The following is a 22,127-nucleotide window of genomic DNA, read 5'->3' as shown; positions in this document are numbered from 1 at the left end:
TTATTTCTAAACTATAAATATTGTTTTTTCGCTCCTCAGTGTGGAAATTTGGCTACATCCATTTTACATGCTTCCTGGAGTAGAAAACTGCCTAATCAGATAGGAAAACAGTTGGCGGTATATAAATCAGGGTTTGCCGAGGATTTCAAAGTGTGAAACTGGCAGACGAGCACATATCCTAGGAGTTCTGCCTTTCCCCAGCTTCCCTGTAGAGATTTCACATGGCAAACATGATCACCAGGGCCATCTGTATAAATACATGGGTGTGTTGTCTTGAATTAACACAGCAGCTCTACTGAGGAATGTAATTAAGGTCTTATTTTTAAATTTCCCCACCAGACTGTCTGAAATATAGATATATATACCAGGAATAAAAATCGTGATCTTGATTTTGATGAGGAAATCCATAGTAATATGTGGTTTACTACCAACTAGTCTAACCGAAACCCCAAAGTTCAGAGTGCTTCTTAGTCATGGTCCAGGGATGAATTTGCCCCCTCCTGTCCTGGAGATCAGTAACACTATGATATTGAAAGTAATGCCATGCTACAAACAGCTTTTCTTAGAGACAAAAAAACCTACACAACTAACTTTTTTATATACGAATGGTTTTACTGTAACATTGCCTGCTCTACTCAGTCGACATTCCTTCCTAACGTTCATGTTGAAACAGAGTTAAGCAAAGATTCATGTTGTAGTGGTGACAGGAGGAGTTGTTACACAAGATGTAAAGTTTCCCTTGGATTTCATGTCACGATTTTTTCTCATTATTTAAACAAGTACTACATTGAAGTGGTGCAGGTACCAGGCAATAAAGATTTCCCTTGGCGCTGACAAACTCTGAGACCGCAAACGGAGGTGCTTACATGCCGCAAGAGATATTGCATAATGTTCTCTTCCTTTAGGCTAGGGATTGCTGTCACAAAGGAAACATCTTTATATAAGAACTACTATTATAGAAAAAAACATTTAGTTCTCATTATATAGAAAGATTTCACTTCCAGCATGTTTTATTCAGTAATGCACGGAAACCGTTTCTAAGCATTCAACTTTTAGCCTGCCTTGTTTGTTAAACTGCTCTTGGAATTGCTTCAAGTGTTGTCAGTAATTCTGCTTTATTATTTAGCCATACCCAAGTACAATAATGGAGGAGATATGTTGTTTGTTTAAGAAAAAAGAATAAGAATACATGTCTTGTGGAGAGACTTGACAAAGCTTTTATAAGTGGTATACATGAGATACCTAGATATCTGATTTGTAGGTAGTTTATTGAGTCCATTTGTGAGGATTTTGGCAAGTAAAAAATTATTTTTGTGGCTATGGAATGTTAAAAAATAAATAAAGCAAACAGGAAAAGAGTTTTGCTGGAATGCTGCAGTTCATCTGTGGGTCACTGGCATGGGAGTTGAGGTGCACATGATGTGTTAATTGAGAGAGGAAAAATTGGAGACAGGAATTGATTTAGAACAGCAGATGTCTGTATCAGGGAAACAAACACAAACATAAACCCCCCAGCCGTATTAGTAAAAATACAGGTAAGGTCATCGTTGGACAACAGTTGGGATATTTCTGCTTTTAGGGGATCGGAAGCTATTTTGCTGTATTCCCCCAAATCACTGCAAGATCATGATATAAAGAACAAGAATATTTTATATTGACAAGCAGACTCTTTTCTTTCAATAGTATGAAATAGGGTTTGAAGTACATTCGATAGGGATATTGAATAATGACATTTCCACTTTTTTTTTTTAATTCTGATGCTAATTTCCAGTAAAAAAGGTCTGAAACAAACCTTTCTACTGCATACAAAAATTATAGTAGCAGAAAGCTTTTTCTTTTTTTGGTGAAAATCCTGCCACAAAAACTGAGCTGTGCTGCTATTCTTATCACTTTTATTTTGTTATTTTTTAACATTTTTAATTTTAATTTTTTTTCCTGAATTGTGAACACTGTGAAAATTCTTATTCTAAAAAGCCATTTTGAATACAAAGCTATTTTAGGCTGAAAATGTTTTTCTATTTTGAATGAGTGAGACCTAGTGGTGTATATGCTTTAGTGACTGGTTGCAGCTGCAGCATAAGCCTGGTTACTGCTACCGTGAACACTTACAAGCTCCTTTCAGTTGCCATTCTGCAAGGAAAATGTCATGACTCATTGAAGGCACAGAAACAAGGGTAGACTGACAGCTGAAAAGTAGATGGGTGGGTGGAATACCTGCCACTGACTTGCTCCTCTCCATTGCCTGTTAGGTATTCTTTTGAACATGGGCCATTGTTACATCACATTAAATTTTGTTATGAGTCAGTTCCTACAAGCTTCATTCACATCACTGTGATCTCAGTAAGTTCCTGTCAGCCCGACATGACAGGGTCAGAATCTTGCCTGGCAAAAATTGTCTTATCCTAGCCTTGACAACTTACTCTGGTGAAAGATCTGCTTGTAGGAGTTTTGCCCCCCGTAAGATGGCAGAATATAGAAAAATTCAACAAAATAATTAAGTTATTTGCCATGTGGAACTGCAGGAGCCTTCAAAATTCAGCTTTCCAGCAGTGATATGTTTCTGTTTGTTGGAATGATATATGGATATATTTATAAAATATACTTGTATAAAATATTTATAATTTTTTGGCACCAAATGTTTTCCACTTACTGATAGCAAAGGCAATATACTTGTATAAAATATTTATAATTTTTTGGTACCAAATGTTTTCCACTGATAACAGGTTTTTTTCTGTTTTAAAAATGTGCTAAATATATAAAAGTAAACTTACTGATAGCAAAGGAAGTTTCTAGAAATAGACCCCTGTACCATTTTGAATGTCTGGTGAAAAAATATTTTTGATGTGTTTTAACCAAAGTGTTGATTTATGGATTGTTAATTTCAGCATGCTGAATTTTTGCTTGGTCAGGTACAGAGTTCTGTACCACCTCTGAGCTTAAAAATCATGTGGTTATAATTGTTATCTCAGATGATATTTCCATCAGCATGTGGCTAGTATGTCTTTGCATTGGAGGTAACCTTGGCTGAAAAATGAATCAAAGTAGGCTCAGGTGTCAATCACTAATGATGCTGCAGAGAAGATATTTCAGTAGATTTGTAAATGTCATCACCCAAAGAAAGACTGTGTAGTGGGGTGGGACCATTTTAAAGGAAGAGAGAGGTTTCGTTTTCCAAAGAAAATACTGTCTCTAGGATTAGGTAGAAGTATTTATTTAAAATTTTATGTAAGTTCCTGAGGTCCTTAGGGAGCCCCAAGACACAAAGTTCTACTTTAACATACTGATGTATTATGTGGACTTTCAAAAGGATGAATTTTAATTTTAAAATATGAATTTAATCAGTTGGATATTGAAGACTTGAAGGTATTCGTTATGAGGACATTTTATTATAATCCACCTGTAGGCTAAAAGTGAAGACTGCTATTCCTTAGTGATTCCCTGCTCTCTTAGCCCAGATTTGGTTTATTTTCACAAAAATTGTTAAAATACTGAGCTAAAAATATGTTGAAACCAAGTGGATCAAAGTTAGGTGTGGTCTAATAGATAAATCACTGCTTTCTCAGGTGCTGGGCTGCAGTTCAGTCCAAGACATTTGACTCAGATTAAATTAATTTAGTGGTCACATCTCACATAGCTTAAAACAGTGGGATTTTCTGCTTGAGAGAGGCGGGAAATGGAGCTAGCATGAATGATGAATCGTTTCTCACCTTTAGGTGGTCTTTTCAGGCTTGAACTTATTTTGAGGGAGAACTGAGAAAAACAAATGGTCCTACTTATGTTGTCCTTGGCTTCTGAGTTAAAACAAAACAAACTTGTCCCAGTATTCTGCTTTTCCAGTCAAGTGTGTGCAGGATTTTGAGACAGATGCTCCAAATGTTGCACTTTTCTCTATCTGAAGAATTTGCTCATTTCTATATTCCTTTAATTACAGAAATGCTCTCCTTAACCTGTTAAGTAGAAGTTATTATAGCTATTATTAAAGACAAAAACGAACAAAAATTGTTTATTGTATATTGTTTATTCACAATATAAATATTGTGATATTTGCCTGATTGATAATAAATTAAATACATCTGAAGAATTTCCTGCATCTACTTTTTGAGTGCAGATCTACTTCCACTTGCACAAGTGTGAATAAAACAGAAATGGAACTGGCATGTTTTAGGACTTTGTTCTGTAAACCTTAAATGAATAAAAATCCTTGTATATTTAGTTATTTAGATGAATGGGCCTGTTCTTATGAGTAATGGCTGTCTGCCTCTCTGCTTAATGTGTTGTTTGCCAACATTATCTCTATTATTATATTACAGATCACCCATTTTTGCAGTATGAGTATTAAATTTACAAATGAAGTTCTGTAAAAGACAAAGTGATAGGTTCAGGGGTTTGTTTCTTAAGGTCTAAGCATTTTTATTAATCTGCCTTTTTGGTTTTGTCCCTCTTCTAATTGCGAGACATTATGGCCATAATCAGACATGGTGAATAGATACCATTTTAGGATACCTTTTGAACAGAAATCCTTTTTGGTCATACAGTGATTGGATCTATTTGTGATTGATGGTTTTGTGTTTGGGATTAAGTAATGGTTGCTGTGTTTGGGTATCCACACACTTCTGTTGAGCTAACCAAAGCACAACATTTGAAATTAATGCTGGCTCCATAATACAGGAGAGTACCCAATTTAGCACAAACCCTGCTGATACAATTTCTGACAAATGTTGAATCATTAGAGTAAGTTTATGGCAATTAACACTTTCTGTCATTTTTGGGCTGGTACTAAAATGATCAAGCCTGGATTTTCTGTACCGTTGAATTGTTGCCTTAGTTCGCAGCTCTGCTATGAATTTATGCTGGTCTACTTTCTTTTCATGCCTCTAACTCATGCCGGTGTATTTGTGACCATATATTGGATCAGATTCAGGAACTGGTCCAGTTAAACTAATTTAGAAAAACAAAACAAAATTACATTTAACTTGCATCAGTTCCCTAATCAGGTTTTGTTGTGTTACTGCATTTGTGCCGGGGTGAAAGAAGAGCATTGACAGAAGGAACAAGCGGTCAAAGGTACTGAAGGAGGGAGTGCTTGTTTCTGGGTCAGTGCCAGCCATTTGCTGATGTGAAGTGTTCACATAACTGGGATCTGAGAGTTACACTGGATCCCAAGCAATGCCAGTGGATATGGGTAAAAAGTGTGAGTGAAATGATCTGTATGAAATCATGAACTGATAATAAAAATAAGATTAAAATGTGCTGCTGGATGAAAAAGGAATTTAATTTTTAACTTGCATTACTAAATTTCACTTTTTAGATGCAAATTCTTGCAACAACAATACAGTGAAATTGTTCAGGCAAAAAAAATATTCTTTTCTTTTTATGCAATTCTTCTTAATATAAACGTCCTCTTTATACATTTCCTTCCCCTCTTTTTCCTCCTTCTTCTTCATTTTACATAGTACTTTCAAATTCATTGAAACATTACCTTTTGTTAAGGTTATCACCAACCTTGGGCCTCTGGAGTGGATTCTTAATACTCCCAGTCATCACAGAGTTCATCATGGTAAGCTAAGAGCGTAACCTCTTATTCCTCAGTGTGTTTTTCACATGGTCACTATTTGTATAATAATAATAAAGTACTAGAATTGTACTGTAACATCAGTTTTACAGAAGGGTTTTAATTTTGATCATTGCTTCAAAAATAGTCCTTGTTCAGTTAGAAATGTCACAGTATTTTAAAAACCCTTTTTTATAACTTACATTTAATTTTAAAATTTTTACACTTAGGATTAATTATTGAGCAGAAATTAAACCTGGATAACATGAAATAATTGGAAGACTTTGAACAAAACAATTCAATGTTCGTAAATATGAAGAGTGATATAAAAATATCTTATCCTTCCCTGACTACCAAAGCGTCATCAACTTGTCCATCACTAACAGATGCTTTTGCATTCAAATTCAAGCACTGAGTGTGCAAAAAGACATAGTTATCTTTTAGGTGAAGAACTGTTAAATGTTGTGGTGGAATTTGGTTTCAGCTGTCTGAATTATTGAAAAATCTCGCTTCACAGAAGTGCATGATGATTGACTTTTCACCAATATTCAGAGGCATTTAAGACCATGCTGCATATGTAAAATGGATTGCTACTCCACTGCCTGCTGAAAAATACCATTAATATATCTGAGGAATAGAAGTGGATTTCATAGATGCCCCTGGCTCATTCAGTGTGCAGAGATAACAAGTGAAAAAGTAATAAGGCAATGGAAGAAAAAAATAATTTGAAACAGACTCAAATGCAGTTATATGTACAGAGAACGTTATTAATATTTATTATATCCTCCCTGTGTAAAGTGTTTATGGCACTGTGTAGACTTTTTAAAAAGACTGTGGTGCTGTAAGTGTCTAATCCTTAAAATTTGCACAAGTACTGGTAATCCTGGAGGGAGACACTCTGCTCTTATTTGCTCTGCTGTAAATCCAAACTAATCCTCTGATCCTGATCGGAGTTAAGCAGAATCACTCCAGAGCTGATCAAGTGCTGTACAGTTGCTCTGGACCATCCACACAAACTTGGGGATATGTAATCAATGTTTCTTTGCTCATACTTTTGACAGGACGGCTTATATACAAATAGATGCCCTAGAAAACAGATAGAAGGATCGGTTTTCCTCACACTGAAGTTAATAATAATGAAGCCGGGATCAGACATATGACATAGAAGATAGGGACAGCTGAAAGCCATTAATGAGATGATTGCACATAAATGTATTTAGCATATATTTTCTTAGGTATAAACTGGTGAAATGATTTTTGTTTGCTTTTTAATATGTCTTTATAGATATATTTTGAACTGAGTTTACTCTCCAAATGAACCCTTTTATTTCACGGAAATTTTGGGTATGACACATTGGGTTTGTATGTTTGAATCTGAATAAAAAGAGAACAATAAGCCTAGAAAGAAAAAAGAGATTTTATAGATGTATGATAAGTGGTGTGTTAGCTACCTTTTAAAATTATTTTTAGATTATAAGTTGATGCTAATGATGAAGGTTTCCCTTCATAATTCAGTTGCATATATTCTTCTGTGTGGAATTACTGGTCTTATAAATGATTTTTATTATAGGTAGAAATCGTTACTGCATTGACAAAAACTTTGGTGGCACACTCATCATCTGGGACAGGATATTTGGTAAGTAAAAAAAAGGTGTTCTCTCTCATGTTTAGTTAGTGTGTGTCAAAAATATGTATACTTTTGGATTTGATTGTTGGTTGTTCTTTTTTTTTTCTTCTTCCGTCAGGAACATTTGAGGCAGAAGATGCAAAAGTTGTATATGGCTTAACACACCCAGTAAATTCATTTGATCCCATCATGCTCCAGGTGCTACAGTTTGTATCACTGACTCTGGCATCTTTAACACTTACTCATGTTCAAAATAAACTCCTCTCTTAGGAAAAGTTGAGGCCATCCTTGCATTACTGCACAGCCAATTAAATAATCTACAATTTCTTCAGTTATTTCATTACAAAACAGTTATCTCTAGTCACTGCATTGAACATATGCAGAGCTTGTAGTCATGAAAATATAATACAGTAAAATTAACAACTAATTACAATGGAGATATAACAGGCCTTGGACTGAATTATGTCCATTTTGCTGTATGCAGAGCAATATCCAGCAAAGCACAGACAAAAATATATATTTTGTCTGTTGTTTGTCTTCTCTAAATATTGCTATTTTGTAAATAACCCCATAGTGTAATATCTTTACTTTTTTTATCTGTTCTGCATATTTGCTCTTCAGGGTACACCAGAATGATTTGTGTTGACAGCATTATATAGCAGCCATCATGATCTCAACAAAACCTTCAGAGCAGGTTGAATATAGGTTTTTTTAAAAAGAAAAAAAAAAGTAAAAAAGAAGAAAAAGTACTTGGTGTGGTTCTTCTTAGATTTATTGGTCCAGGCTTCACTTAAGCTGGACGAAAATTCTCTGTAAAAACCTCAGGGACTGAGGAGTAATGAAGTCCCTGTCTGCTTTTCATGACTGTTCACCCAAGGAGGCATCTCAAAGAATGAGAAATTCTACCTGTGGGGGTGTCTGGGCTGGAAGCTGGAAGGGTGGCCACAGCCTGTGCAATTATAGCCATTCCAGTCAGAGACTAAGTAATTTAGTTATTGAGATTATGTCATGTCAAGGTCCCAGTAACTAAATTCTAGTTTAAAACTACCATAAATATAGCTATACAATATATAGTTAAATACTCTAGATTGATTACAGGACAGACAGATTTTCCTCTGGGAAGCAGTCGTAATCCTCAGTATAAACCAAAGGCCTGATATGGCTTCTGCCTATTTCAGTCAGGTTTTCTGAGCTTCTGACTGTCTTCATCTATTCCTAATTTATTCTCTTTAGACTTTGAAAAAATCATTTACTTGAAAGCTAAAAATGAATGAAATAGAATGTTTTATTAAATTTTATTTTACTAACAATGAAAAATTACTTGCTCTTTTTTTCAGTTACGTCCCTTGGCTCATATTTGGAACACATTTTGGGCCACACCTGGATTCTGCAACAAGCTTTCTGTCATATTCAAAGGGCCAGGCTGGGGACCAGGCAAACCTAGACTTGGCCTTCCTGAGGAAATCCCAGTGGTAAATAGAACATGCACAGGCTTTCAGTTTTGTGTAATTTACTTGGACCTCTTATTGCTACTGGATCAATGTTAAAAACTCTGCACATGCTATTTTAAATTAGCAAATTAGCAGTCATAAAGCATAGGGGAAGATGAAATGGGAACAGAAACTGAAGGAAATGAATGTTTTAGCTGTGTGTTTTTTCTTTTTATTTGAAGGAAAAAAATAATTTTTATTTATCTTTTCATTATTCATTTCCTAAAAAGATTTTCAAAATTGTTCTATAGAGTACAGGGAGTTTCTCCTTTTCTTTTAGCTGTGAACATACTCTTTCACACACAGAGTTAAACTCCGTCTCACACTAGGTAGTACGTAAGTTTGATAGTAGATTAACTTTGTGCAATTATCTATTTCCCTTAATCTTTTTTGTGTTTGTAAGTACCAAGAATGCTAAGGAATAAAAGGCTGGAGCAGGTCATTTTTGAAGGCTATTATCTGTTTTGCTTCATACAGATCACTGGAAAAGAAGTTCCCTTCAATCCAAGTGTACCAGCTTATCTTAATTGCTATGCAGTTGTACATTTTGCTGTGGTAACGGACTTGTATACTGAACTTCTTGGTACTGTGGCTGTAAGTAACTCCTGTCTTTATGAAATAGCATTTCATGCTACCAGTAATATGACACACAACATATTTAAATAATAAAACACTGAGTAGAGTCTCTACAGCCTGACTCATATCTTGTTTAAACTATTACAATAATAACTAGATTCTGTGAAAAGAATCAACATAAATGGCTAAATATATAATTATATAATATTAATTATATAATGTTTGGTGTTGTTTATTAAACAATATTTAATAATCATATTAATTATTTACAGATGCATATGCTTAAGTTAAGCAATTAAATTAAAAAAATAATAAATGTTCCATAGAAGTTGTATGTGTCTGCTTCAGGTTTTAGGACCTCATGAAAGGAAAAATGTATCTTACGCTTGAAAGTACATAGGTTTTAAGATGTCAAGGTTGGTCATATTGTTAAATGCCAATAATGCCCAAGCTTTAGAAAGAAGATTGCAAAGCTCTTGTGGTGCTTGCAGGTGGGAAGCTTGGTGTCAGCATGAGTTGAGTTGGAGGAGCACAGACTCAGGGCAAATCCTTCTTCTGGCCTTGAACATAAAACAGCATTGATAGAAATACAGCAAGGATGGGCATGTATTTACCACCTTGCATTTGGGCTGATGGGATCTCCCTGGTAACATGATATGCTTCCTCCATGGATACCTGGAAGTCTCTGAAGGTGAACTATGAGGCCATCTCCACCTACAAGCCAGACATTAACTGCTTGCATGGCTTCACACCCTTCTGACCTCCTTTTCATTCTTTCTTCCTTGACAACTGTTTCTACTTTACTAAAGCTAAAATCTTCTAGTTACAAAGCATAATTTTAATGCATCTAATAGTCCGACAAATCAGTCAAAGACCTACCAAAACACCACAAAAGTCTGTTTGATAAAACGACCTGTGGACCTGCCTTGTCCTGGCATGCTCACCCAGCGATCTCTTGGCCAGTGGTGGTTACTGTCCCCTGCCCACCTTGATGGACACTGCAGGACAGCACCCTTTCCACTGGGCCCATCGCCCTGTCCACTGGCTGCCACCAGCCCCTCTTGCTGCGCCCCAACACCTCTGCCCATGACCAACATGTCTGAATCCAGACAAGAGTCAGATTTCTGGAAATAAGTCTCTTTTGCATATCTGACCGTAGTCATCTATGAAGGGTTCCAGGGGACTGCAGAGACATTTCAAAGTTGACAGAAATCTTGTCCGAACATTGACATTTTGGTCTTGCAACTCACATTCCTTTTGCATCCTAGGGCAAGAAGGGCAGGAGAGGGACTCTGCCTGCCATAATTTCTTGTGATACGTGGCAGCAGGCTTCTAGCAGCTCTGGCAGCTCTCCATATACTAGCTGCTACAGCCCTTTTTTTCCATGTTTTTGGTTAGATGTATTCTGAGTAGCACATCACAATAGTAGAATGATGCAATTTTTGAGAAAAGTTTAAAGAGTAAGTATTTTATGTAGCATTCCCTATATAATATAAAAGCTACCTCAGGCATACTTTTCTGTGTTCACTTCTATAAAGGGTCACAATGCAACTGCAGGGAATTCGGAGATTACTAAACCATCTGAGGCTTAGTCTAGCCTAAGTAATTTCTGAGGACAGGAAATTAAGCCAAAGGTAAGGATAAATACCTCCAATGTATACGAGATATACACTATACATGATTGCCAGTGTTCTTATATTGAGATTTTCTGATATGCTTCTAGATTCCTACATACCAGAACAGGTCATATTGGCATAGGAATCAAACGGGGGGGGGGGGGGGGGGGGGGGGGTGGTGTCTCCCATCAGGGGTTGTTTGGTTGGGGTTTTTTTTTTGTTTTTACTTTGTTGCTGTTTCTTTTAACAGCAAGAAGTAAGGAGTCTGCTCATGAGTTTTTTTCCTGTTTTATTCTTTTCTCTTTCTGCCTTTTCTGGTCCTGAAAGGAAAAATGGATGGTCCAAATTATTTTCACTGCTGATAACTGCAGCTGTTTAAGAATAAGTAATAAGGGAAGTTGAAAAATGCACCCAAGCCCCAGATGATCATTAAATTCTTGCAGTCATGGAAGAAACATCCTGAAGATCCACCATTTAGGAACTTATTGTAGAAAAACAGCTAGAAAAAATCTCTGCACAAAACTGCAGGGTAATAAGGTAGTAAGGATAAGAAGGAGAGCATGGGGGATGAGAAGCACCTCATCTCAGGACATAAACCTTCAGCGTGGGTGTAGAAAGTGCTGGTCCCAAGGCAGAGTTCCAGCATCGCTCTGCAGTACAGTGGGGAAGCTGTCATGAGAAGGAAGCTTGTGTATGAATAACTTTACTTGGCAAAAATCTTTCTTCAATATCAGTTTTCCACTACACTGAGTTATGAAATGTCTATGGATACAACTGGAACTTTCTGTCTGGCTATGAATTATGTCATAACTGTGGCATAGCTCCATAAATGGAGAAAGCTAACTGTTTTCCTCATTTTTAGGTATAAGTTCCATTTCATAATAGCCATAAGACACAGCACACAGCTATTACATTTCTCAAGTGATTACAGTTGCTCAGTGTTTGGTCTCACGCCCTGTAGAAGTGTTAAATTTCTCTATCCGTAATGAGCAACCATATACCTTCAGTCTGAATGACCTACATTTAACTTACAAAAAGAGCAAAACAAGAAAGAACAAATATATATTTTCCACAGGAGAGAGCATACAATGTTTATTTTCGATATAGCGATCTGCACTACGTCCAGAGAATAAAAATTACTTCTGAGGTCTGCACATCTAGATCTGATCCAAAGCTCATTGAACAACTGGGATTTGGATTAGTCCCAGAGAGAGTGCTAGGAGTGTAAAACTGCAGTACATTCAAAGCAAAAGTCTCATAGCTCCAGAACGGCATGTATCACATAAATCAAAGTGAAGTGTACCTTAAACATATTTTGGAGTGTCTTTTTTATTGTTGATAGATACTGTGACATTTGCTGTGCTTATAATGCTATGAATATGTGAGCAGTTTCAATAGGATGAAGAGTAGTAAGGGATAAGATAGATCTCTTGAAAGCTGAGAACACAATTCAGGAGGGCTTCACCAAGTACTATAGATGGAACATAGCTAAGAATTTACAATTTTTTTAGGAATTCTAAGTTAAAATAAATTCATACAGACAAAGACACTCAACAATACAAATTTCACAGCATTGTATTAGCATTCTTCATTTGAATGTTGAAAGTGGCTGATATACGACAGCAGGGCATCTGTTAACTTATGAAAAGTGCTGACATCGTTCCTAGCAGTTCTTTTGAAACACTGAAAACATCAGGATGAGAAAATGCATCCATGTTAGTCTTCAAAAGAAATAAAACAATCTGTGTTCTTTGAAATATAGAAGTCAGTTTGGAATATTTCAATGTTCATCTAAATACATATTTGGAATAACATATTTCCTTTTTTTAAATGAATTATTTTTTCATTACTAAAAAAACATAAAAAAATAATGCTGTGGCATTCTGTTGATTACAAAGTCATGTAAACTTCTTCCCAAATTCTATAGCTCCCCCCTGCTCCCACTTTTTAAGGCTTCAAGATATTTTTAAAGCTTTCAATGAAATCAAAATCCAACAGAAATATTTTTTTCTGTTTGATTGCAGCCAATAACTACATTGCAAAGTTGTGGCTGACTTGTAATTGGGGAACCTGCTGTGGTCCCACAGGCTTCTCTGTTTATACAAATACACCAGTATATAAATACTCATTTATTTTATATATACATCCATGCATATTATGTTTAAGTGGAATGAGGATGCTAGCACTAACGAAGGTGTAAAAGGCACATTCTTTTCACACTGCAACTTGCAGTGTGTAGATTTAATATATGATGTTTAGTTTAGTGATATAACCCACTGACTATTTTGTTGATTTTGGTAGAGTAATGCCTAGAAAATGGATGCCTCAGCTGCCAGCATCCGCTTCATAGGGTGGTACATGTTTGAAAGTAAATAAAAGAATCAAGGCAGCATGTAACTATACCACTGGAGCTGTAAAGAGAAAGTTGTGGAAGCAAACTAATAATGCTAAAATTTATGCTACGTGGCTGGTTTTCTGAAAGCTGTTATTCCCAAATGGCATCATGGTGTATTTAACCGCAAATTTCTTGGTAGCCCTTGACTAGGAGCACAAATGATGGAACACTTTTTTTTTTTTGCTGTATGTGAATATGGTGCACACATCTACAGTGAAGGGTAACTTACACCTTCGACCTTCATAGTTGCCAGTAAGGCGTTATGCCTCACCTTTCATCACTCCAGAAAGCTGAAGACTTGGGAAGCGGAAAGCTGCAACTCTGTACATGGGCATTACAGTGCCATGCATTTCGGTGAATCTGATGGTATTGCCAAATGGCAATGAACTGTGATCTGGAGGTTGTGCTTTAGAGTACTCCAGTCCTTCACATTCTGGGCCATGGATGGTATTGGACCAGAAGAAATTTTACAGAGAGCTAGTATTCAAAATGCTATGGTTCGAGTAGGAGAACATCTAGAAGAGAAATGGAAATTGGCCTGAAAAACAGAATGTGTAAAATATGATCATACCTGGCTCTGGTAGTTACTATGCCAAAGAACCTCATAGCATTTTAACCATTTAAAGATAAAGGCTTGTTTATTTTTTGTTTGATTTTTCTAAATTATAAGGTTGCTTCAGTTGTTCTGATTTACTAACATACATTAAAATGTATTGCTAGTCCCATTTTTTTCTGTAAATCCATGTTTAAAACTGAACTGCAGTTCATTATTTTCCTTTCAAGTTCTTAATCTATGCTTTTTTTCTTCTGTGCATAGATAAATGCGGAGAGTCAAATGATAACTCCAGGCTCCGATTTTGCACATCTTAGAGAAAATATTTAAGAGAAGTTTGCAGGGTGACAATCCAAATTCTTGTATTCAGTCCTTTCTTTATTTGTGGAGAGAAAGCTGCCGTCTGAATTACAATATTACAGTGTCTCTAATACCAAGCTTATAATTATTTCAAGGTCCATCAACAACAATATAATTGAACAACAATAACAAAAGTTGTTATTCTTTCCTGAAAATACGTTAAGTTTAAATGAGTAGTTTCTATTTTTTCCCTACTCTCCTAGAAATGGCAATTAAAATATATCTTTAAGCAAAGAAAAAAAAATACAGAAGTTACGAGAGAACCACTACTAAAATATGACCCAAAACTGTCTGCTTCAGAGAAGAGTTTCCATAATCCACTCAAATCCAACTCTTAGTGTAAGGACCAAATTTAGCCTCTAGACTTGCGGTCTCTAGCTATTGGCAAGAAATAGAATAATTCAGAAAGTCCTCTGTCTCCACTGATTACAGAGGAAGCTTAGGTTAGTAACAGGTTTTTAAGCAGTTCAGTATAGGTACTTAAAGGAAGGTTGAATAAATCAGCACCTCAGTTTTCTGAAATTGGCATCACAAAGAAACCCAGATGCCTAGGCCTTGGTGACTGCTTGTCTAATGCTAGCCAGCTCGGAAACACTGGGTGAAATCATGCAGTTCTTTTAAACTGCAACTTGGAGACACCCTTATTCATTCATAGCAGGTACTGCTGGATCCTTCCTGAAGACAAATATTAACATTTGTTCTCTCATACATATATTTGTTTTCCATAAAGTGTGATTTTAAACATATAGTGCAATGTAGCAATTACATTACTTGCTTGAAATCTGGATTTGATGTTCAGTTCTCTTTCCTGCCTAAGGAGGATACAAAACCTTACATTGTTTTTCTCCAAATAGTGCCCTACCACTGTGGGAACATTTTTAAGGCAGTCTGTAGAAGGTAGTGCATTGCCCTGGAAACAAAGCAAAATCAGACCCACCTGGCCAGAAGGACTAGGTTTAGGAAAAGGTGTAATTCTCCAACTTAAAAGTGAGGACAGTCTCTAAGGAGAAAAGTCTTGAATTCCAGTCCTAGTTCCCTGGCAAACTCCTTTATCTGTCAAGTAACAATCATTGAAAAACATATCAAAGCATTTCTAAGAAATTTATGGGTGAGTGCCCTTGTGCCTGTGCCAAATCATGTTTTTCTTTGCTCACTTCTTGAATTTTTGTATGACCCGTTTTCTACAGGAAGCTGAAGTAGGAGTTGAACTTACGGTGACTAGATGAGCAGTTTAAGAACTACTCATTTTATTAAACTTAAATAGAATCTGTGCCTCATTTTTATAAAAAAGCTCTGTCCCAAAATTTTGTCACTTCACAATAAATTGCTTCATGCTACCATAAATTTAGGATAGCTGTAGGATTTTAGAATTCCAGAAACTGAAGTTTTCAAAAAGAATGCCCTCAATTTAATCTTTTATTGATAAATTTTAAAACTTCTATCTGGAATTTGCAAATGTATTCCAAGTGATACGTACCTTGATAAAGGATTATAAGCCCATTAGAGCATTTTTTGCTTTCTTGACTTAGACAGAGTCTCAACACATAACTCCTACACTGAGTCCCCCCAGGGTTCAATATCCTGTCTCCTGTGGTGGCCGATAGCAGATGCCCAGGATAAGAGTTTAAGAAAAGTGTAAAGATTATCCTTTCTCAAGGATAAGTATACATAAGTAGATGATGGTGGTAATATCAATCTGAGGTTTCATAAATTTATCATAAGGAGGGATGGAACAGGTTGGAAACATAGTAATGAGTTTGATCTATCCTGGTATAAATCTGTGCAACAGGGTGGCTTGACAGGTGTCATTTGTGAGAAGTGTGTTCTGGATTGTAGACTGGTGAGGCTGCTGTTTAGCTAGCTCATTGCTGGGGTTGTGTTTTCTTTGTTCAAGAATTGTTTGTTAAGGATATCTAAGTAGGTGCTTGTGATTCTTCAGTAAAACAACAGAAACCTACCCAGCCTGAGTGTGTGGTTTGATGTGTTTTGCAAACATGGGCACTGTAATTTCACACAGCTGTAAAACTTGAGAATATCCTCCTGTGGCCTCCCACGCTCACAGATACTTACCTTAGATCTCTTCAAGGGGTAGGAGCCACCACTGAAGGAAGGTGGGCATGTCACCGAGTGGGATTTATTGAAATTAGGGCAGACATTCATAGATTTTTATTTTTCCAATGCCCACAATCTTGAAGCACAAGCTGCTGTTCATAAACCTTATTGCTATTGAAGCCAGAAAGATCCACTACTTTTGTTTGGGGTTTTTTGTTGTTTTTTAAATGAGAAAACAAAGGCTTTTCAAAACTAATATTTGAAAGGAAGTCAGGGAGGGAACAAGAAAACTGATTAAATATTTGATTTCAAAGGCAGCTGTGTAGAATACAAAAAAATATTTAATAAATGAAAAAAAAATTCAAACTTCACAATGAAAATAATTCCTGTTTTCCTGAGGTTTGTTTATATCATTTTGATGTAAATTTTAAGGACATAAATCCTCATGCTGCTGTTCATCCACGTACTAACACATGTTTAAGTCTGATTGAAGTTAGTGGTATGAGTTGAAGAGTTTCGCTGAATTTGGAACCAAGTGTCGAGTTGTCAACGAAGGGACAACATGAATTTTGTTTCTTCTTGAATATGGTTATAGTGTCATGTCATGTGGATTCTTATTCTCACCAATGTATTGGTTTTGGTATCCATTGGGATTCAATGACAATTGTAAGACCCGGTAACATAAAATGAAGAAAAACTACAGGGCTGCTGGGATCTTATCTAGAAATAAGTTTGTTCCCTCTTGGGTAAAGGTAGAAGGGAAACAAGTAACTTCAGGAAAACGCATAGTGCAGAAGGGAGTATCTTAAACATTATTTTGGAAATACAGCATTCAGGAAACAACTATAAAGGTGGTTACTCCAGATAAGTGTGCTATCCAGAGCAGCTATTTCTGTTGTAAAATTTAAAGTAATGAATTACTTTGAAAGCAAATGCTAACATCACTGAGTGAGGAAGTTGAAGCTACTCTTCTCTTAAAACTCAATTTCTCTTCAGAGAATTACTCTAAATGACTTTTTTTTTGCCTACTTTTTAACAGGTGTTATCACAGGGAACTATTCTCCTCAGAATTGGCTTTATCATTCTGTCCCTGACCTCTTTTGGACTACTTATGGAGAACAGGCAAGATACATTTTTTTTTTTTTTCTTGTCTCATTATGCATTATTTATCATTATATGGAAATCTCAACTGTGTCAGAAACTATATTGGTAAAGAAATACAGGTACACTCAGGCACATATGTTGCTGCTGACATACACAATAATAATACACAAATAGCCAGCACCTAAACCCAGAAGTGTTCCCATAGCAATTAGTGGCTATATACACATATTGTCCCTCACAGAAAAGTTATGGGATAGGCTGCTCATTGTCACCCTTTGTGTTTGCATTTGCTGGGTTCACATTTCTGGTTCTGGGATGTCGGCAGGCCAGTGAGACCTGCAAGCTGTTCCATGGCTGTTCAAGCTCAGAATCCAATCATATTGTGTCAGTCCTGTGTAGCATGCCATAGGTGTCAGATATGATGATGGTATATGAAAAGCACGGAATGTAGCTCAGAGTAAACTCAAAATCATGTGAAGGATGGTGTAGACTTAAGACTATGTTCAATCAGAAGGGATTAAAATCAAATTGGATCTTGAATACAGCAGCCCAGTGAGATATACACTATGGAACTAGTCCATATGGGCACTATGACCCTACAGAAGAATAAATAGCAGCTACAGTTTTTTACAGAGAAACTATTTTGCCCTGCCCACAGAAACGTGGAATAGAAGCTTCATTTGAGATTGAGGTGCCAGTCCCACTTTGCACCTGCTGTTATATTTTCAGAAAGGAATACCTTTTACTTGTATGGACTGAATAGTTTATTTCAGGATAGGTAAAAATCTGTCAATATGCTGGAGATATATATAACTTAGGGAGTTGACTTGATGTAAGTGCAGGACATCACAGGCTATTTCAACATTCTTTTTTTCACTGGAGTTAACAAAGAAGAAAAGATTGGATATTAACCTAAATTGCTTCCCATTTCTAGGCCCAAAGCAGGAATTTTGGAAATCATCCGCTGCTTGATCTTTGTAGGTGTGTACAAACTTGGCTATTTAAGGAGTCAAATTTCTTCCTTGGGATATGGATATGAGGTAAGTTATTTATTTTTAAATGTCTATGATAATGACCCTAGACTTTTTATCTGTTTAGAAAAAACAGTAACACTACAAATTCATATTTTGCTTCCTTGTTTTTTATTCTACTATTTTAGTAGAATATTGATTTTTTTTCTTATCTCTTTATTTCTCACTTTTTATGATTAACTTGTAAGACAGTTGTTGGGGTTTGCTACAGAGATGCCAATTTACATTGGAAAAAAGTCAGGAAAGTGTGTATTTACCAGTTCTTGCAAAAATAATATATTAGTGGCCATGTGTTTTGAAGGGAATAACATAAATATGTTGCTTAATTGGGATTTATTAACTCACCTTTCACGGGGCAAATCTGAAAATGCTTGAAGGCTGGAAGAGTCTTAAATGTCAAATATTTTGTTCTGTACTTATACTGTACCTCAAAACCAGACTTTTAGCCATTGATAAAGATAGGATACTAGTAGGATACTAGACTAAATAGGCCTTTGGTCTGATTAAGTATGGTAATTTTTGTGTTCTTAAGACTTATTTTGTCCTGTTTGTAACTTTTTCTTTTTAATCTACCTTTTTTTTTTAATATAGTTGATATTTCATAATAACTCTTTTAATATGGTGTGAACTAAATAACACTGAATTAATATAATTCTGATCTGAATAACATTCCCAAGCTACGTAGTGCTGTTTACCAGCAAGCTGATGAATGGTTTGCTAGACTAGTAGAACTGTTATCAAATAGTTACCTTTTGGCTTAAAACCAGAAAAAATGAAATAAAACAGTAGGGATCAAGACTCAGACCTATTACTGGTGGAGTTCAAAATGGTTCCTTTGACCTGAAACATCTGCAAAATTTATAGCAGCTTTCCTAATTGGAGGTTTCTCGTAGCGGTGCTGATTCTCCAGCTTTTCCAAGAGATCAGGAATGGAAAAATATCTTACACTACTCTGGGTCTTTCGGGTCTTTTAGTTTTTTGTCGTTTTAACTGGGATAGGAAACAATAATTATTGGACAATATTTAAAGATAGATAAATGCCACTAATCAAGAAATGTTTTATTTTTTTCCCATATTGTTATATTATACAAATCAAACAATTCTTGAATTCCTTTGATAAGAGTCTGCCAGACATCAACAGATATTTTAAGGATTTTACTTGCTTAAATGTCATTTGGAAAATGTGTTTATTATTCACTGAGTAGCCTACTGCAATAGATAGTCTTGAAGCAAAGAATTCTAAAACTTACCAATTAATTCTATAGCCCTTGCGATATAGCTCTTGAGATACTCAGGTATTCTAACTGAATTTGGGGAGAACTGTAGGTCAAAATATATACTCTAAATTCAAATAAAAAAATACATGTTCTTGTCTTGCTGAGGTGTGTGTGTTCGTGTGTAGAAGTGTCTCCTACTAACCAGCAAGTAGAAGTAAAATAATCAGATTTTTATTTCTGATTCCTGTTGTTTGTAGTGAACCATATGGCTTCCTATTCTGTCATGAAGAATAAAATGAAATGGTTCTTATTCTGTTCTTTACATGTATCTGTCACAGAAATATTTACTTCTTTGCCATGTCTAATTCTTTTCCACTGTACTTTCTTATCCTTTCTTCTGTCTAATGTTTTTCTTTTTGTCCTTTGTATTATACTTCTCTGTTACTCTTTTTTAATCCCTTATTTGGCACTGATAAGGTAGTCCATTTTTAACGAGAAACAGAAGCACTTTGCTCACAGGTTTTTTTCTTTGAAAATATTGAAAGACTAGGTGCTGCCAGTGAGACTAGGATAGATGATGCTTCTGAATGTAGCCAATAGATCAACACTGGAGACTTACATTTTATCATAAATCAGCAAATTTGTGTTATTAATAGCTTTTGTGATGTTTGTGATGGACTTCAAAGGGTCCCCCATTTTGGTATAAATAAACCACCATCATGGGTTTTGCTTTTGTGCTCTCAGCACATTATACAGTTTCTGGATTCATGGTGCAAATGTTCTTACGGGTCATAATGTAGTTGTAACAGGATTTGTAAGCAAAAAAATTCTGAGCAAAGAGAAAATGCTAGATATTTGTCAATTTGTGTTGAAAAGTCTTCAAATATTATTTTTTTGTCATTATTGACTTGATCATTTTGAACCAACATATACCAGCAAGCAGCATAAATAAATAAAAAAATAAAAAGGTTTCCTCAGAAATTAGGTCTAAAATTTGACCTAAAACTTGTTTCTTTTCAACATTCAAACAGGTTAGGTATCTTTCCTGGTATAATAGTGTAGATAACTTCAAAAATCTTGAGGCCCATATACATAAACCTCTCTTGTAAGCATTTTTTTTAATTTCTGCTACATATGTCCTAGTAACTTTTATCTGCTTGTTTTTCAACTTCCTTTGTCTCTACTTCAAATCTACTTACAGTTTTTGAGAGTTGTAAATTAAACCATTTGTTTAATCAGCCTTTCTGTTTGCCTCGTACATATTCCATCTTTAACATACACCTAGATTTATCTGACTTTGATCTGTTTAATGTTATGTTTTTCAGTACTCATAATCTGTACTATACTTAATAATGTACTCCTTATATCTTCATAATTTTATGTTACCAAATAAACAATTCTTTAATAATATAATATTCATGAGCAATAGGAATGAATGCATGACATCATGTAAAAGAATTTCGGTTGACTTATTTTTTGGGGTCTATAAATTCTTTCAGGGCGCTTACTTAGGGATGAAGAAAAATAAAGTGCAAAAAACGATGATGGCACTACTCAATGCGTCTAGAATTTAACAAATAAATCTGTCCCAACATTTTTAAGTTAATGGTGCACGTTGCAGCAGATAAGTGCAAGACTGATTTTGCCATACATCATGTTGAATAATCAGTGGAAAAGTATGTGACTCCTGTCTATACATGTTTTTTTTCTGTGTCTGTGTTTCATATGTTTATATTTCTCATGAATATTTTGGAACCAGTAGATAAGATTTCAGAAGTAAATATCCTTGTGGTGCTATTTGCAGGGTACTCTAGCAAAAATAGGTGATTTAGACTGCAAATGATTGCATTTGACTCATAAAAAGCTCTGACAATTATCAGAGCCACTGCATGGGATGAAGTCTTTCTGGGTGAAAACTAGCAGGAAAATACAGAAGAAATGAAGAAAACTAGGTGAGCAGTACGAGAGAAGAGCAGAGGCATCAAGGAGCAAGCCTTTCCCATTTACCATTAAATTAGTTCAGGTGGGTGTGAAAAAAGCAGCTAATGATTGCAGTTCTAGCAGAAGGAGCAGTCCTGCCCTCTGGATCCAGCCTCTTACCCTTGCTGCCCATCTAACTGGGTTGGCCTTATGCAGTCAAAGATTTTTCTTCAGATAAGTGAATTGACGCAACTTGCTTTGGAGCAAAAAAGCATGCATTTTTTGTTCCTTGAGTTGTTTGTATTTCAATATGGATAGTTAGGTGAAAGAAGCAGGCTCTGCTTTTTTTCTGAAGGAAACAAAAAAGTTATGTTTGAGGAAATTTTTAGGTCTTATGAGAACTGTTTCCTGGGTGTAGGTCACTGAAAACCTTGATGATAAGGGCAGAGATATTTGACTGGTTGTAGACAGTAAACTGAGGAGCTAATGTGTTTCTGCTGCCACATCCTATACTAGTTAGTTTTCTTTAGGCTGATTACTTCATGCTTGTGCAATGTGATGATCATGTGTATTACTAAAGCCAAGTCATTTTCTGTCAGGCTGGGCCTGGAGTCTCCTAACCACCTGGAGGTAGC

At 35.7% G+C, this 22,127-nt stretch overlaps 1 protein-coding gene across 1 annotated transcript in view; it reads left to right on the top strand.

Moving 5' to 3' along the window:
* The window catches only part of AGMO (alkylglycerol monooxygenase), a 194,389-nt gene that overhangs the window by 94,885 nt on the left and 77,377 nt on the right, over positions 1 to 22,127 (top strand). Inside the window, exons 7-13 of the mRNA XM_009648171.1 lie at positions 5,491 to 5,557; positions 7,122 to 7,187; positions 7,297 to 7,376; positions 8,516 to 8,650; positions 9,146 to 9,262; positions 17,260 to 17,342; positions 18,259 to 18,364. Of these exons, the coding sequence (XP_009646466.1) occupies positions 5,491 to 5,557; positions 7,122 to 7,187; positions 7,297 to 7,376; positions 8,516 to 8,650; positions 9,146 to 9,262; positions 17,260 to 17,342; positions 18,259 to 18,364 (654 nt within the window). The remainder of the gene's footprint in view (positions 1 to 5,490; positions 5,558 to 7,121; positions 7,188 to 7,296; positions 7,377 to 8,515; positions 8,651 to 9,145; positions 9,263 to 17,259; positions 17,343 to 18,258; positions 18,365 to 22,127) is intronic.

The sequence above is a fragment of the Egretta garzetta genome, unplaced genomic scaffold (genome assembly GCF_000687185.1).
Source record: "Egretta garzetta isolate BGI_Z169 unplaced genomic scaffold, ASM68718v1 scaffold210, whole genome shotgun sequence".
NCBI lineage: Eukaryota > Metazoa > Chordata > Aves > Pelecaniformes > Ardeidae > Egretta > Egretta garzetta.
Note: the sequence above shows the minus strand (reverse complement) of the source record. Positions and strands in the feature narration are given on the sequence as shown.